The following is a 17,681-nucleotide window of genomic DNA, read 5'->3' as shown; positions in this document are numbered from 1 at the left end:
CCGGCCACATTCTACAGTTTGCCACATGTCTGGAAGGGGGTAAAATGATATAGCCTATAGGCTATGTTGGGTTGGTTAAAACTGGAACACATCCTTGAGATGCACAAGGAAAACCATGTCAACGTTTTAAAACCTATTGGTCAGTGTGTCATAGTATGAAATTCCGTTTTGTTTTGGGTAATTGGTGGTGAGAATTAGAATTAGAAAAGTGTTTGATTTTTGAAAGATCTAGGCCTTCTTCCTCGTATAGTCTAAAATCATAATGTAAGATCATAAGAATATATGGGTAATTACCGATAGGTAGGCTAATGATAGCCTAAGGCTATAATGAAGTTCCATTTCAGCACCCAGGACAGCTCATTTGTGCACTCTCATAATTATGAAGGACAGAGCTGTTGAAGTTGTGAATTAGTGTTGTTTGGGCCGTGATTGTGCAGAAACAATTGTATTTAACAATGACGTCGAAATCGAGGCAACCTGTATTTATATGGCCAGCCAGCAAGGTTGCTTCAGTTGTAGGCTATTAGTGTTAGGTGTTAGACTATTGGATACCAGGTCTATTTTTTTTTTTACCACTAGGGGGAAACCGCCGCCGACCTATAGACTGACCATTCTTTGAAAATTGGCAATTCTACAAATCCATCCAAATGGGTCGAATGTTTTTTTAAGTAAAATACTAGTGTTGTGCTCAGTTGTTTTAAGATCGGCCTATTCGGGTAGGCTTTTATAGGGGGTTGGATCAAGCCGTTGTCATGGATCTAATCAGGGCCGGAGTGGGGCCACTTTTCAGCCCGGGAATTTCAGGCCCAAGACCGGCCCACTTTTTCCATGGTAGTGGAAATTGGATAAATGAAGCAACCAGTGGCGGTTCTAGACAATTTTTACTAGGGGGGCCAAGGAGGGGCCAGTGTTTAACCAGAGGGGCACATCAAAATGATAAGATTTTTGTAACCAATAGTAGCTAGGTAGTCATATATAATAATATATAGTAATAATATAATAATTATAATAATAATATTATAATAGTATTGTTTTCTGTTTATAGTTTCTTCAAATTTAGACTTTTTAAATTCTAGTGGTTGGTTAGCTGGCGAACACAGTCATGACAACGAACATCTTCATACAAAATTGCCCCACCAGAAATTTCGGGCTAAAATCGCCACTGCTATTCATACTAAAATCTAAGCATGTGCTTTTTTATGTGTTGTCTCCTTTAGGATTTGTTTTTGGCGGTGATACAATTGTGAATAATTACTGTGTCTTATCGAACCTAAACTGTCCTGAGCAAGCTAGCGACCTGTAGCAGATAGCTGATAGCACATCTAAATAAGACAGAAGGACAGCGATATTTGGAAAAGGCATTGATTATTGGCTGCGATCCATATTTATTAACTTCAACTTTATTTTGTCCCTTAAAGTCTGCAAAGCGTCTGCCACCAACTTTCTTTCCCCGACATTTACATGTATCTTCTACATAATCCATCCCCATACACCGGAGATTTCAAGAGTACAAATGCCTATCAATATGCAGTTGCAGGATGGGTGAACGACACCAAGATATGGGATCTGGAGACAAAAAATATGTATGTGATCACACAGGTCATGTAAGTAATTCAAACAGCGATTATCAACCGTGTTATTATAGTGGTGGTTAAGAGTGCCAATATGGGCTAACGAGTTATAGCTAAAGCCTTTAGTAAGGGGCAAAACAGCTTGCTAGCTATTAGCACTCTAGCTTGCTCAGGAGAGTTTAGCTTTAATAAGACACAGTAATTATTCACGATTGTATCAACGTGTTGCATTTCACTTAACAGGTCAGTCATTCCCTAAATCTTTTGGAATAGAACAAAATTGTATATCTGGGTTTCTTTGGCGACAGTTGTCGCATCCAACAGCACATATCCCGGGCATATGAACTTTCTGTGGGTTGTGACCGACGCACAGCTAGACTACTGTGTCCGTGTTGGACACAAATATGGCAGCGCTTAGACACAGTAACGTCACATGGTATCAATGAACATAGATATATATAAAGGGACAGCTAGCCTTTATATATATATCTATGTCCATGAATAGTAGTTGCTGAGCTCTCATTCACCGACGAGCTCCACACCTGGCAGACTACAGTGTTTGGGTGCGCCGCATTCATTTACCCTTGTAGAACGTTGCGTCGCATAAGTTCCGCTTTTGGCGCTCGGGTGTAAAATCATAATAAAGAAAAAAAAAATTTAGTTGGTCAGCACGGGGTGGCCACAGGGGTGGCCAGGGACATGTCTACGGGGGCACGGGCCACCCCAGGCCTCCGTGTAGAACCGCCACTGGAAGCAACAGTTCAGCTCTTACTATCCTGTAGGTTTTTTTATTAATACCATGGTTCAACAAATAATGTAAAGGTTAAATAATAATCCACTTAAGCTGAGAAGTTAACACAAAATATTCCACTATTCCACAAGGATAGGTTGATAAATTAACAAAAGCAGAAATAAATAAATAAATAAAGCATTTGAAACTAATGTTTACAACTCACAGTACAGTATACAGTTACATTGCGAGTAGCACCAACAGCATCTACAGCATCAGTAACCGCCTAAGCAGTGCACTGGTTTCAGCCACTTTATCTATAGCCTACACAGATCAAGTTTGAGTTTTGTTATCAATATTTGCATAATATTTGCAGTCTATGGATCGCCATATATTGGGTGATATAAAAAGGCTAATATTTTAATAAAATTTTATATTTTGCTTGCGAATAGGTTGACAACGCTACAACGATATTAACTAACGCTACAACGTTAGCCGAATAGTTACGTTGCTAATCATTAGGCCTATGTCTCTCTTTACCAGTTGCCACTTGTGTTTGTCCTCTTGAAAATAAATCGGTATGCTTGGCACATTTGGCAGCATCCTCCTCCCATGCCTTTTTCAACCTGGCTTTTTCAGCCCCTCCTGGCCTCTTCGTCCCATCCATCCTCCCTGAGGCGTATCTTTGCGGTAGGGCCGGTCCGGCCCAGCTATCGTTAGCCTATCTGAGAAAACTTTTTGAAAAAGACGGGCTATGGACCCAACCAAGTCTATTTGGGAGGCGAGAACTTCCTCGCATGGTACAACCCATGCAGAGGTTGCGGTGTCAGAATGCGGAACGTGTGTAGCCTACTTTAAGAGAAGATGGACTAACGTGACAAATGTCAAAAAATTAAATTCTCGACCGGCCCAGAAGTGAAGCGGCCCACCGGGAACTCTCCCGATTCTCCCGATTACCCACCCCGGGCCTGGATCTAATCAGAGCCTGACGCTCTCTCGGGAGTCGTTTATGACTCTCCGTTACTGCCTGTGTCATCACAAAAAAAGCCAAGAGAGGTCAATGAGAAGTTATTGCCCCTGGCAGTCTCTTAACCAGCCGAAGCGAGTGATTGGTTTTGCGGTTTGTTATGGAGTTTAATGCTTCGGGTTTAATGCATGCAGGAGATGGGATGCTTTTATGAAGTAGGCTACCGTGAGCCTATTACCGCTGTGTTAAGAGTGGTTTGTTACAGTAGGCCTACCTACCCCTATGAAAGATCCTACAACGCATTTTAGTAATGTATTATCTTCCTTCCCAGCAGTTCTTATGTATATATCTTTCTTTAGATACATATACCCCTCTCTGTCTCACGCAGCATTCTATCTCACACCTTCTGAGCTCACTCAAATAAAGGTTTATAAAGACCCTTCCGTGTCCTCCCATAACAACGTCTTTTGTGATTAACCAGATTGATCTGTCTCTATTAGTAATTAACACCGTAAGCAGTCAGTGTGATTACACCAAGCATGTAATCCTGTTATTGATTAATCCAAAACAACAATAACAACAAGATCATCAACAACAACAACAACAAAAACAGATTCCTAAGAAATGATTGAGTACAGTATGGAAAGCCCATAAAATATTCTCTCCAGAAGAAATGCAATGCACAATATACAAAAGTGATAACCACTAAACATTTGAATTTAGTTAACAGAAAGGTCAAATGGGTTCACAGGCTGAAGTTCTCTGGGTCAGTCAGACAGCGCTGATGGTGAAAGTTAGAGCCGCGCCCCAGGTTTGAGCAGAAGAACACTTAAAACCCACAGGGGTGATTGCCATATAAACATATCAGTCATATCATTGTGAGATGGGTACCAAATGGCTGACATGTACTGCAAGGGTCAAGCTGTATTGCAGGGTCAGCAGAAATGCAGCAGAAGGCTTTCATGCAATTATGTTTTGGTCTAATCAGCCATGTACGTAAACTACATCAAGAAGAGTGAGAGTACAGCAGATCAATAGGGCAGCTTTTCAGAGTAGCTGCTTGATGTGGTCTGTTATGATAGTTGTTGAATAGATACTCCATACTGGAAAATCAATGTCATGAAAGTCTAAAGTGTTTATATATGCTTCTGTGTGCGAGTGAGCTTGCATCCATCTAGATAGAAACAATATATATATATATATGAGGAGAACACAGGCATTCAGCCCTACATTGTTTCTATCTAGATGGATGCAAGCTCACTCGCACACAGAAGCATGTACCCTACATACTAAACAATTTAATTAGTAGTCAGAATACGCCTTCTCTCTGTCTCTCTCTTCCTCTCTCCAGGTGATTTTACAGCTTTTGGAGGAGACCGTGTCCCTGGTGGTCCGTCGCTGGCTGTCTCATGTGTCTGTAAGTGGGATGGTGAGTCACTCTGCAGAGGGAGAGCGAGTCCGACTCAGAGTGAGTCAGCTCTACTACTCTGCCTCTGGTTCGCAGACTCACTGGCCTGGCCATCAATAATGCAGCTGCCTGTAACCTACACTAACGCTGTTTACACACAATGACATACAGAGAGCCCGGAGGGACTTACTGAACATTCACACGCAGTTAGACGTCAGTCTTTACAAGGGTATGCATCACTGGTCATGGTGCCATAGGAGGGTGTAAGGAGAGGGGGTTGTTTACACCATAAAAACTGTTAAAGAGAAGCATGTGGAGACGAATTGTCAGGACTGACCATAAGAGGACTAGGATGTGACCTGGATAAACTTTGCTCTGGGGTTTATATGGCTCCGTGTGTGAGTGCACTGAGTCATGTAGCATTCAGTGGCCATCACTGGTGTCACACAGGCTACAAATAGGGCTACCAAATTAGTGAGCAATGTCACATGTTTCATGTTTGTGAACAGGCTCTTTGTAGTCAGACACTAGGGCTAACCATTGTTAGTTTGTAGGTCATTTGTTGCCCCCTAAAACATACAGCAACAGTTCAACACTATCTGGTGCTTACAGCACATTCTTCCCTTTGAAGACTCTTAGGAGGTTTTGTGAATACACATAGACTGGGGGCAACACTTCCACAAAGAGTTTCCCCCTCCAGATATCATAGGACATTCAAAGTGAATGTGTGCAGATTCTCAAGACACTCAATATCACCATTCACTGGAACAGCCACATCCACATACAGGCTTCCACAAACACATAATTGCAGATATCTTCATGCATTATCAAGGCTCATGAGTCATACCATCACTACAGCAGAACAGGCCTTAAATAATTATTGACCAATAAGTATTAGGTATAATTATTTGCATGAAATGATCTGACAGTGTCAGTATAGTCATCAGGGGAACAGCTGAAGAAAGCTTTTCCTTTCAAAAGAACCACTTAATGCAATTACTTTAGCAGAAAAACATCTGAAACCAAGGGCCAGATTCAGTCTATGCCAGTGAGTTTTTCCCGTAAGAGTGTCTCAGCACTGGCTGTGGTCCAGTTCGATAGAAAGGCTCGGACTATCGCTAGCGTTAGGCAGCCTGTCTCTTTAAGACGTTAGTATTCATCAGGGAGCCATCGTCTATTGTGAGCACCGCACCTTTGGGGACGCGTCGGATCATTTGATTGCCAGACACACACGAACGCATACGCATGGAGAAGGCACGATGGGATATACCTGGATTTTATTCACTATTCAAATCTTGTTCACCATATTAACAGGTAAAACAACCGACAGCAACAAATTAATTAACTTATTAAAAGTGGATGATTGTAGATGTATAGTCTATGTTGGCTTAACTAAATGAAACACCTTACTTATATTACTCTATTACATGTTCCGAGTTAAAAGCAAACGAAAAGAAAATACATTTGTGGTGAGCTCGAAAATGTGAACAGCACGCGCGCTAAAACGAGCAATAGTGTCAATGTCATGTCATATTTTACAAAGATACGTGATCATCTCTGATGCTGAAAAGCAACACAGGATTTGCTGCCCATTTGTTGTTCAGTGGTCTTGCGACTGAAATTGCATCAAGAAACGTACACAAGGCTACGATTCATTTAGCTAACATTAGTTTTACGCTGTTGAAAATCGGTTTCCAAGAATGACTGCGCTACTTAAGTTAACGGCAATTTCACCCATGCGTGGTTTTCTGAGGTCAGTTTAACCGTCGATAGTTTTTTTTGGCTGTCTGACTACTGGAGGTATGCCTTGGCCTGCAGCCAAACTCCTGTGTGTAGATCGCTAACGCCGGCGGGGCAACAGGTGTGAGATAGTTGCCAGTGACATTCAATATTTATTCATCTGTATAATTGGTCGAGACCGCCGACACTCTAAAGTAGACCTGTCAGTAGAGACTACACCATGTTTAGAAAAATCTGCACATGTGCCCAGTCATCTTAAGCATCGTTGTGTAGGCCTACTTCAAATAATACATTCAGAGTATTGTAAATAGATAAACACAAACATACAGACTGAGAGAGAGAGAGAGAGAGATTAGCATCATAAAAGTTCTTAACTCTTCAGAGACATTTGGACACATAGACAAGGAGGATCCTGTTGATAAATGAGCGCAGGCTTTATCTTCACTCGTAAAAAAGTCTCGCAGTAACTTATTGGCATGTACAGTTGTTGTTGAATTAACATGTCCATAAATTGCAGACTGCCAAAACAAGTGACGTCATTCCCTTGACCTTAGTCGAAGAGCCACGGGAGCAGAACATCAGTTAAATGATGTTTCTCCTTGGAAGAGAGAGCGTTAGGCAAATTAGATGTGGGCCTAAATGAAAGCAGCAATAGTTTTGAATGATTAATGAATGGTTGTTGTGGTTGTGTTGTTTATGACAGGTGAGGAAAAAAACATTCAGGCAGACTGCAGAGGTGGGTGTGGTGGGAATAAGTTAAGCGGGGAACCGGATTTCTTAACCGTGTAAATTGCGAACGGCATTCATTGGGTTACGTTTAACGGCACTGACATCACTGAACTTGCCGATCAAAAAGTAGGGGCTAGTATTTATGGCCCCTTTCTTTGACGTGTACTCTGCTGCTGTGACTCAGGCTGGGCCAAACCTCGCATCAGTCCGGACTCTCCAGAGGTGGTGGTCCTGAAGGGTAGACGCTTGCAGCTCTCCTGCCATGACGAACAGGGGGAGGTGAGGTGGCAGCGGGAAAAGGGTCGCAGAACTGAGGGCAGGAGTGACGAAGATGAGGTGGCCTTTATCACCGTGACCTCAGCACAGGAACAGCACATGGGTCGCTACACTTGCAGAAATAGAGCAACGCAGGAGGAGAGCTCTATATATGTTTATGTGAAAGGTAATGTGAGTGTGTGTGTGTGTGTGTGTGTGTGTGTTTCTTGGCATGTAATCGTGCATTGGGTACAGAGGGGGAGACCTTACATGACACACTGTGTTGTGAAGTAAAGCTAATTTCCTGTGGCCAGTTTCTTAATATTTTCTCTCTATCTCAGACCCAGTGAATGCATTTGCACGCTCTATGGTAAATGACCTGCTGGTACGTGAGGGGGAGTCCTGCACTGTGCCCTGTCTGGTTACAGACCCAGCTGTCACCAACCTGAGCCTTCACACCTGTGATGGCCAGCCCCTCCCCCTCGGCCTCACCTACACAGCCCGACCGCAGAGAGGCGTTGTCATCAGCAACATCAGCAAAGAGCAGGAGGGCTGCTATGTCTGTGCAGGACAGCTCGGAGAGACCACGGTCAAATCCAACGAGTACGTCATCGAAGTACGATTTGGTGAGTGTTAGAGAAAGAGAAAGTAAAAGAGGAGGAGAGAAAATGAAAGAAGCTCCATTTTTATGTCTAGTGAGTTTATTTGTCAGTTTGTCAAGAACTGTGAAAGAAAATCTCATATATTTGGACACACTTTATTTTAAGTGGCCTAGGTACTGTGTACTTAATGGATTAATGACTACAGGGTACTTCTTGCATAAGTAGATGTTGCTACAAGATGTAACTTACCCGTAGTTTCTGTTAATGATCATTAATTTAGCCTTGTCATGTTTATATCCACATATGTGCAATGCGTTTGGCACCAGTTCCTGACAGGGCCCCAAAGATCAGTATATCAAGGAGAGAGAATGCCATCCTGACTAAAGGGCAGGAGTTTGAGTTGGTCTGCGCAGCTGCCAACGTCAACTATGACTTCAGTGTCAAATGGATCTCTCCCCAGGGCACAGTAAGATAGCCTGTTTCTGCTTATTCAGCTTTACACTTGACTTATTATGTTTTTGAAAATGATTACAGTCAGTTAGTTACACAGAAACACAACACTGCTTCTGACACCCATGTTTCTCCTGATGATAGACAGCACTTGAGACACGCACATCTCATATCCAGCCCGGCTCCCGTGGTTACCAGCGCTCGGCAACGCTGCGGATCACCTCAGCGATGGTCGGAGATTCTGGGATGTATCACTGCGAGGCACAGAATGAGAAGGGAGTCACTACTGCATCCATATGGCTGGATGTCTATGGTCAGTGGAGGTTCGCTGGGTAAAATATTTGCCAATCGGTTAGAATCACTCCTTACGTCCAAAACTGGACAATCAATAGTCATTAAATTGGTATTGGCATTGATGCTGCAAAAAGTTCAAGGGACAGTTTGGAGTTTTTGTTGTCAAAAACGAAAAATGTCTCTCGACCTGCAATAATGACGTGACTGCAGAAACAGTGACGCATAATGTTCTAGCTCTAGCATTTCTGTATATCCGTTGGTATATACATAGTGCATATATCTACTTTTCAGGGCTTTTTAGGGCAAACATACAGTAGGTATTTGACAAAAATAGCGGCAAACTTACCACTTAATATTTTTGCATAAGATCACCTGATAAATGAACAAATTTAAACATGTGTGTATGTGCGTGTGCTTGTGTGCCTTCAGAGCGAGGCTTCATTAACCTGACTGAGCCTGCAGAGAGTGTGCTGCATGTTCGTGAGGGGGCCAGCCTGACACTGCGGGCTGAGCTGGAGGCCTACCCCACACCCACCATCCTCTCCTGGGCACACCAGGACCAAGTGCTCCACAACACCTCTGAGCACGTTATTACCATACACAAGCAGAGATACAGGTGCACACACAGATGCATGTGTGTTCATGTGCTAACACAGTACAAATAACAAGGAATAACAGATTTAATAGATTTAATTGATTTCTGTTGAAGTTAGGACAGAATACTTTCATTTGTATTGGAACCTGAGCAACCTTATTGAACCTGAGCATTCCACATTCAGTGTCACTCTGCAATTAGTGTAATGCAGTTATTCTAATTGTATTAGAAATAGTACATTCTAATTCGCTGTAATTGTGAATGATTTTTAGGTATGTCAGTGAGCTAAGGCTGGTGCGTGTCCATGGATATGAAGGAGGCATCTACACTTTAAAGGCCAGCCACAATGATGACTCAGTCAATCACTCATTCTCTGTTCATGTAATTTGTAAGTTCTGGTTACAGATACAGGATGTGGGCCTTCACATATTTACCACACACACACAAGCACACGCACACGTACACAGATATGCACGCACACAGACAGACACACAAGAACACACAGACACAGACACAGGCACAGACACACACACACACACACACACACACACACACACACACACACGCACACACACACACACACACACACACACACACACACACACACACACACACACACAGAGACGGCTTGTCCTCGTCAACCCACTCCCACCCATGCACATTTCATTTGGAATGAAAGACTATTTATTAGTATTAATGGGATTGTGTCAGCAACAAATGTTTGGAATGAATCAGTAGCAGATGGTACCATTAATCAATATTGTTTTTTTATTGTTGTCGATGTTGTACACCATTCTAATGCATCATTCTCTGCAATGATTCAGGGGTTTTAATGTTGTTAGTGCATTTATTGGAGTCCTTATATCCCTCTCCTTCCTCCTCTCTCACTTTCTCCATGTCTCCCTCTCCCACTCAGGTAAGCCTGTGATTGTGTCTCATGACGGTCCAATTGATGGACAAGTACGCTGTGTAGCGTCAGGATACCCTGCCCCCAAAATCTCCTGGTACTACTGTGAGCCTTCACACACAAGGTACGGCCCTCATGACACCTCAGTGTGTACATGTTTACCCCCACGTCACCATAGATACCATAAGTTCTGAGATGGCAGTGGATTTTACCAGTATGGCAGCTGGTCTCCTTTATCAGGCTCTGACGACATCTGTCTGTCTGTCTGTTTGTTGAAGAGCTTCTCTTAAACCCTGAGAAATGGTCTCTGTTTAGGCCTTTTTGTCTAATTAGCTGGATGTGCACTCTGAAACCCTGAATAGACCTGTTGGCATCCACTCTGACTCAGTGAACTCCCTCTGATCCGTGTTGCTCAGGTGCTCAATGCTGGGCAATGCCACCGAGGAGGAGGAGGAGGTCGCCATGGTGTCTGTGTCAGGCACAGGCTTCGGACGCAGTCTGGTGGAGAGCCGGCTGAACGTTAGCAGAGGGAGTTACCGCACGCTGGAGTGTGTGGCCACAGCAGAGGGAGAGCAGGCGTACACGCTGTTCTCCATCAGTGGTGAGAAGTGTTCACACACACACACATTAAATTACACACATACCCAAAGCACATAATGCCATTATTCTCTTTCTGTCACACTCACACACATATACACACACATGCACATTGAGTCTGTTATTAGGGCAATCTGGCACTCAAACATGCTTCGCTACCCTCATTTAGATACACAGATATTGGATCCACAATAATAATCCATAATACTCAGAAAACACACAGACAGAGGTATTGCTAGCAGATTGTGTATTGTTTTGTCAATATGACAGGTGGGTGTGTGTTGTGTGTTGACAGATTGAGGCAGATTACTTTATGCCACGTCTGCACTCAGGGATTTAAATAAGAGATTATTTTCCCTCCAGCAGGGGCCTGAAATAAAGGGAGCGTGCAAACACGCTCCTATATTCCATATCACCATATGTGTAATGTGTGTGTGTGTGTGTGTGTGTGTGTAGTGTGTGTGTAGTGATTGTGTGTGTGTGAGGGAGAGTGCATATTTTGGTGGTTATGTTCACTTGTGTACAGAGGTGGGTAGAGTAGGGAAAAGCTGCGCTCATGTAAATGTATTGTTACTTTATAATAATAAGGACTCAAGTAGAAGTAAAAGTACCCATCAAAATACTTACTTGAGTAAAAGAATAGAAATGTATCTCATACTCTATAGAGAGTAACTTTATTTAAAATAATATTTATTACACCTGTTAGGCATGTCTATGTAGCCAAAGCAATTAACATTGGAGGTCAAAAGCTATGCGTATGTGAATACAAATCATCTAATAATATAGTGGCAATCATCGGGGTCCAAGCAGTATGTGCGAAGCACGCCAAGTGCCAAAAGATTGACAGGATTTGACAGCTTCAACAGGAGAAAGACAACATTGACACTTCAGGAAATGTGAGCAAATAGGGCCAAGTGAAAGCACACCAAATGCACAGCAGTTTTAGGTTAAGCAGTTCTTGAGATAATCAGATGTGTATGTTGTAGCTCTGTCTATAGACGAAATTTCACCAAATTTGGCATGCGTCCAGAGAATGATGATTGACTCTATCAAGTTTTGATCTGATTGTACCTTTAGACCAGAAGATATTGGCCATAGTCACTATGGACCATGCCTTCAAATCTGATTGATGTTTAATTTTGACTAATTAAAAATCCTAAAATACATTTTTGTCAACATGGTCTGTAGACATTTCATGAGAATAGGATGAACGGTCTCGGAGGAATTCATTTGACTTTCCCTTTCGGTTTAAAAGTGGAAATTGACAGGAATGGGTGTATCAGACTCAGGAGCTTTCAAAGGAAAGAATAATTCTTACCCCCAAGTACAACAGAGTAAGCCCACCCGTTTGCCCACCTATGCTTCTGTATATGTGCGTTCAGCTAGATATATTTCTTGTCTTTGTTTTATCTGTATCACCTGCCTTGGTTTGTAAGATACCAGCTAGACAAGTGATGCATAAAAAAAACCGATTCTTATGATTTAAATGTGTACTTGCTCAAATCATGTTCTGATTAGTGTGTGTGTGTGTGTGTGTGTGTGTGTGTGTGTGTGTGTGTGTGTGTGTGTGTGTGTGTGTGTGTGTGTACATTCATGTGTTTGTCCCTTTAGAGAAAACAGTGCCACACAAACTGTTTACTCCACTGCTGACTGGTGTTGTATGTGCAGCAATTGGGCTCAGTTTCACATTGGTGGTCCTTCTATGCAAGTATATGCAGGTAACTACTAACTCTCCCTCTGTATAGTTTTACAGCTATAGTTTGTTTTACAGTTCGTTGGCCCATCCCTATCTCTCCTTTCCACAGAAACCCAAATACCAGATTCACTGGAAGGTGATAGAGAGCATCCATGGCAACAACTATATTTACATAGACCCCACCCAGCTGCCTTATGACCAAAAGTGGGAGTTCCCCCGTGAGAGACTGCGGTTTGGTAAATATGTGAAGCAACCACTACCATCTTAACCCAGCATTTCCATGTACTGTGGTTTTTGCAGTTGTGTATTTAGTGTGTTGTTGATATTAGGAGATGTCTTTGCCTGTGGGAAATTGGAGGAGGCTTGTCCATCGATGGTTAATGATTTTTTTGAAGTGGACGTGTTTGTGTGCCTGAGTGAGATCAAGGGAGGAGAGTCTTTCTCAGTCTCGCACACTGACAAATCTCCAAACAAACCAAGGCCTTCAAATGGCAAGCCTCAAACATAATCTAATTTCACTTGGCCTTTAATCCAGTTACTCGGTTCAAGCCTTTTTAGAGGAATATTTATTTTCCTTGAAATTTCTGCTAACGGTTATAATCACTAAGAAAGCATAGTCATGCTGAATTCCTTGGCATATTGAGTTATATGACTTTAATGTTTCAATGTTTTCAATATTTGTTTTCAATATTTGTGTTTTTGTGTCTGTGTGTGTTCAGGTAAAGTTTTAGGATCTGGTGCCTTTGGTAAAGTGGTACAGGCCACAGCCTATGGACTCCGCTCTCCAGATTCTGTCACCACTGTTGCAGTGAAAATGCTTAAACGTGAGTTTTCCTTTGTGTGTGTGTGTGTGTGTGTGTGTGTGTGTGTGTATGTGTGTGTCAGCATATGTACCTGTGAGAATGGACAGCATGCATAAACTCAAATGAAACACACTGCTCCTCCCACAGCAAGTGCCCACTGCACCGAGAAGGAGGCGCTCATGTCAGAGCTCAAAGTTCTCAGTTACCTTGGAAACTACGTCAACATTGTTAACCTGCTCGGAGCCTGCACCCAGGGAGGTAAGAGGTTTTAAGCCGGCATCATGGATGGACTGAGCCAAGGCTCTTCTCTGGCAAGGCTCCTAATAGCTCTTAATGTCTCCTTACAAGTCCTGCTAAGAGAAATTAGCTTAAGTTTAGGAGAAAACCAGTTCTACTGGCCTCAGGGCTTTTGAGATCAGTTAGATTTCATCTGATCAGGAGTGATGGATGTGTGCCATAAGAGTTGCTGTAACAGAATTTCCTGTTTCCGTCTAATGATCTAAATTGGACAGGTCCAACGCTGGTGATCACTGAGTACTGTTGTTATGGGGACCTGCTCAGCTTCCTGCGGCGAAAGAAGGAGGAGTTTTTCAGTTTGAAAACCGGTGATGGCTACTACAAGAATCTCCTGAGTCAGCCCCAGCCCTTGAGGTGACAGAGTGGCCCATATTCTGTCATACATTACCTTCTTGTTTTTATACTTCCATTTCTCCATGGATGTGCTGTGTAGATGATGTAGTGTGTATGTACTGTATGCATGGGTGTGTATGTAGTGTGTCTTCTCTTATGATTTGTCTCACTAGCATATGTACATGCATGGGATGTGTGTGTGTGTGTGTGTGTGTGTGTGTGTGTGTGTGTGTGTGTGTGTGTGTGTGCGTGCGTGCATGCGTGTGCGTGCCTTTCTTGTATTCACCAGGGATGGCAATGACAATGGTTACATGCCCATGAGATCTTACCAGAGGAAGCATAACCTCTCTGGTAAGCAGTACAACCACAACTCAGTTTGACAACTTAGAGATATTAGCACATGTAGACTTCCTGCATTACTGATTTAGATTTAAACCAGTTTGGACTGCTTGTTCATATTGTCTCAGATGCAAAGATTGGACTTTTTGACTTATTCCAGACTGCAATGGAGATAAGGATGACCTGTCTTTGGACACAGAGGATCTCCTCAGTTTCTCCTACCAAGTAGCCAAAGGCATGGACTTCCTCACCTCCAAAAATGTGAGGCCACTCCTGTCGCTGGTTACCGGCTTTAGAGACTAAAGATGAATGCATGGAACACCAAGTTGCATGCGTGTCTTGACTTACCCTACGTTTCTTTCAGTGCATCCACAGAGACCTGGCTGCCAGGAATATTCTCCTCACAAAAGGCAGAGTGGCCAAGATCTGTGACTTTGGTCTGGCCCGTGACATGGCCAATGACTGCAACTATGTGCTCAGGGGCAATGTGAGTCACTTCCTCTGATCCAGTGATCCATGGGCTTCTCCTGTGAATCCATACACTAGTCAGCCCTCCAGAGTCCTACTCTAAAATGTGTTAATATACCCGTTTGCATTACACTGCAAAAAAAGTTATAAAATGGGGGATATATTACTTAAAATAAGAAAAATTATCTGCCAACAAAACAGGAAAATTTGTCTTACCAAGATTTTTTTTTAAAAGAACCCAAATATATTTTAAAACTAGTGTGGCCAGACAAAGTACATTTGTCTTCATTCTGACTTGGACAAAGCAGTTTTGTACTTCAAACAGCTTTATAATTATGGCAGTTATAGTTTCAAGCATTAACTTGCTCAGAACCAGTAATAAAATATCAGTCATAAGTTATAACTTATAAGTTATTAAGACAATTAAGGACTGAAACGCTTGAAGCAAGTGAAATGCTCTAACATAAAAAATGCCTGGTAAGAAGAATTGGTGATTGCATTCCTTTATAGGCCAGGCTCCCTGTGAAGTGGATGTCCCCTGAAAGTCTCTTTGAAGGCATCTACACATTTGAGAGTGATGTCTGGTCTTATGGCATTCTGCTCTGGGAGATCTTCTCTCTTGGTAAGGCTATGCTTTTTGGATTTCTGGTCTACACTGACTAAAGCCTGGTTTCTGCTTCATCAGATCTTACTATTCAAATACACAGATCATATCTGATTCCTGATAAACCAGTTTGCAATGAATGCAAAATTGACCATAGATCAGTAGTCTATGATCTCACTCAGCCTGTAATGTCTTGCACAGGTAACAGTCCTTACCCAGGCATTCATGTTGGCGCGGCCTTCTATACGATGATCCAGGAAGGATACAGAATGAGTGAGCCAGAATTTGCACCTAGTGAAATGTAAGGGGTTAATGTTTATTATGGTAGTTTTTTTATTTCCATTTCTACAGGTCCTTGTTTGAAATATTGTCATGGGTTTAAAGTTCTTTACTAAGCAACAAAACCACATACAGTGTGCACGTGCACGTGACTAGCATAGATATGTGTGTGTGTGTGTGTATGTGTGAGCCTGACCAGTGAACCGTGTGTATCGTGACTGAAGTGGTTTCCCTGCTCCATTAGATATGAGGTGATGAGATGCTGCTGGAACACTGATCCCCTGAAGAGGCCTCCCTTCAAGAAGCTGGCGGAGAAGACTGAGCTCCTGCTGTCAGAGCACACCAAACATGTAGGCAGCCGACTACCTTACTTCACTTCACTTTACTTCAAAGTGTTGCCTTTAATAATTGTCTAGTGGTCTGTTGCATGAATTCTGGTATTTCTTGTTCTGGGGAACCCTGATGTTCTTATGCTTTCGATGTATCCAGACTGCCTTGTTTTTAGATGTGTTTTCTGTATGTGTCTATTTTTAACTGAGCCTGAGAAAATGTGAACAAATGTAATGAATTGCCTGGAACAGACACACAATTCATAGAATGTACACTCACACAGGGGAACTGTGTATTTTCACATACATTTTAACATCCTTGCCATTAGTTTAAGAAACATTTGTATTATTTAACATCCTGTCTCTTGTGCTCCTCAGGAGTACCTGAACCTGGTTGGGAGCAACAGCAGTAACGGAGGTGTTGTTCCTCCAGACAGGCAGAGGGAGCCGTCTCAGAGGCTAAGCTCAGTGAGCAGCACCACAGCCCCGACTCAGCCTCTCCTGTCTAGCTCTGAAGTCTTCCTGGAAGATGAGACTGTCTGAGCACTCTGGCCTAGACTACCTGCTGACAATCATCCGACCCCTATTCAGCAATTCTCCTGCTAAATGCAAGCCTCCTGGGTCTAATAATAGGTAGTCATATCGCTGTGAATGATAGCATGGCCCAGACAACTCTCTACCTGGGTGTAAGAGTCTGCAATATCACTCCTCCTTTGATGACATGCAGGGGTAGTTTGTATGTTGACAATTTGGCTCTACAAGTAGCTTTGCCTCACAATGAGCGGTTAGCAGCTCTATAAGTATACCATCTGCATTCTTAAACCACTATAGGTCTGTGAGTTAAATGATCCTTCAGCTGCTTAATAACAATCCCATGGGTTACTGGGTCACTGTATTGTGAAATTATTACCTGTTCCTATTCAGGTCAACTTCTACACTCCTCATTCAGCGTTCACAGCCCTTAACCTACCTTAGCACCTACCTACCTACCTTCATTTTGCCTTACAACAATTTAGTACTGCACGTCTCTAGTGGCTTGTAAGAGTCCTCCAGACCTGCCCCCCCCCCCCCATCCATGTTTATTGTCGTCCTCTGGTTGAGGCCTAAGAATGCCTTTCGAGTTTCCTGTAAGTGTGGCAGGACTATTGATTGGTGTGATATTTCAGGTGCTTGGGGAGGGGTGTGTGTGTGTGTGTGTGTGTGTGTGTGTGTTTGCTGAGCCAGCACGATGTGAAACACATTGTCCATTATGTGATACGTGGAAAACAACATCTGGGCCACGGACCAGTCGATGAGAAGTGAGCACGCCCTTGACTGCTGTTATTTATGGCCATAAAATATGAGATCATTTCTCCATTTGCCCTTGTGTGTAGACCAACTCTGTGTAGCTTGAGAGTGAATTGTTTTTGTAAAGTACAGAAGTTGACAGCGGTGCACCGATGGGCCAAAGGGAGTATACATACTTGCAGTAAAGTTTTACAGTTATGTGTGTGAATTAAAGAGAATTCATGCTAAATGATTTGCTCTGGTTAAGCAAGTGTGTTTCAAATGGAACTTGTTTTGACAGAAGTTTTGCAGTTTTGATACATGGATAAGATTGATTAAATAAATGTAATGTGAATGGTTTCCCTGGTTACTTTTCAATTCACACAGCCATTTTGTTATGTTTAGTAACAACAAATATTACA

The 17,681-nt window shown here is 42.6% G+C and overlaps 1 protein-coding gene across 1 annotated transcript; it reads left to right on the top strand.

Moving 5' to 3' along the window:
* The first annotated feature begins 5,843 nt into the window (after positions 1–5,843).
* Positions 5,844–17,618, top strand: kitb (KIT proto-oncogene, receptor tyrosine kinase b). Its single transcript, XM_012837021.3, has 21 exons — positions 5,844–5,990; positions 7,330–7,587; positions 7,742–8,026; positions 8,329–8,468; positions 8,597–8,765; positions 9,176–9,362; positions 9,614–9,729; positions 10,258–10,372; positions 10,665–10,849; positions 12,457–12,563; positions 12,651–12,777; positions 13,261–13,365; positions 13,492–13,602; positions 13,857–13,995; positions 14,264–14,325; positions 14,474–14,574; positions 14,678–14,800; positions 15,292–15,403; positions 15,587–15,686; positions 15,909–16,014; positions 16,372–17,618. Exons 1-21 carry the CDS (start codon positions 5,936–5,938, stop codon positions 16,534–16,536), a joined length of 2,868 nt encoding a protein of 955 aa, XP_012692475.1. The 5' UTR covers positions 5,844–5,935; the 3' UTR covers positions 16,537–17,618.
* The last annotated feature ends 63 nt before the right edge of the window (positions 17,619–17,681 follow it).

This window comes from Clupea harengus, chromosome 22 (genome assembly GCF_900700415.2).
Source record: "Clupea harengus chromosome 22, Ch_v2.0.2, whole genome shotgun sequence".
In the NCBI taxonomy this organism is placed as follows: Eukaryota; Metazoa; Chordata; class Actinopteri; order Clupeiformes; family Clupeidae; genus Clupea; species Clupea harengus.
This window is presented reverse-complemented; position numbering and strand designations above follow the sequence as displayed.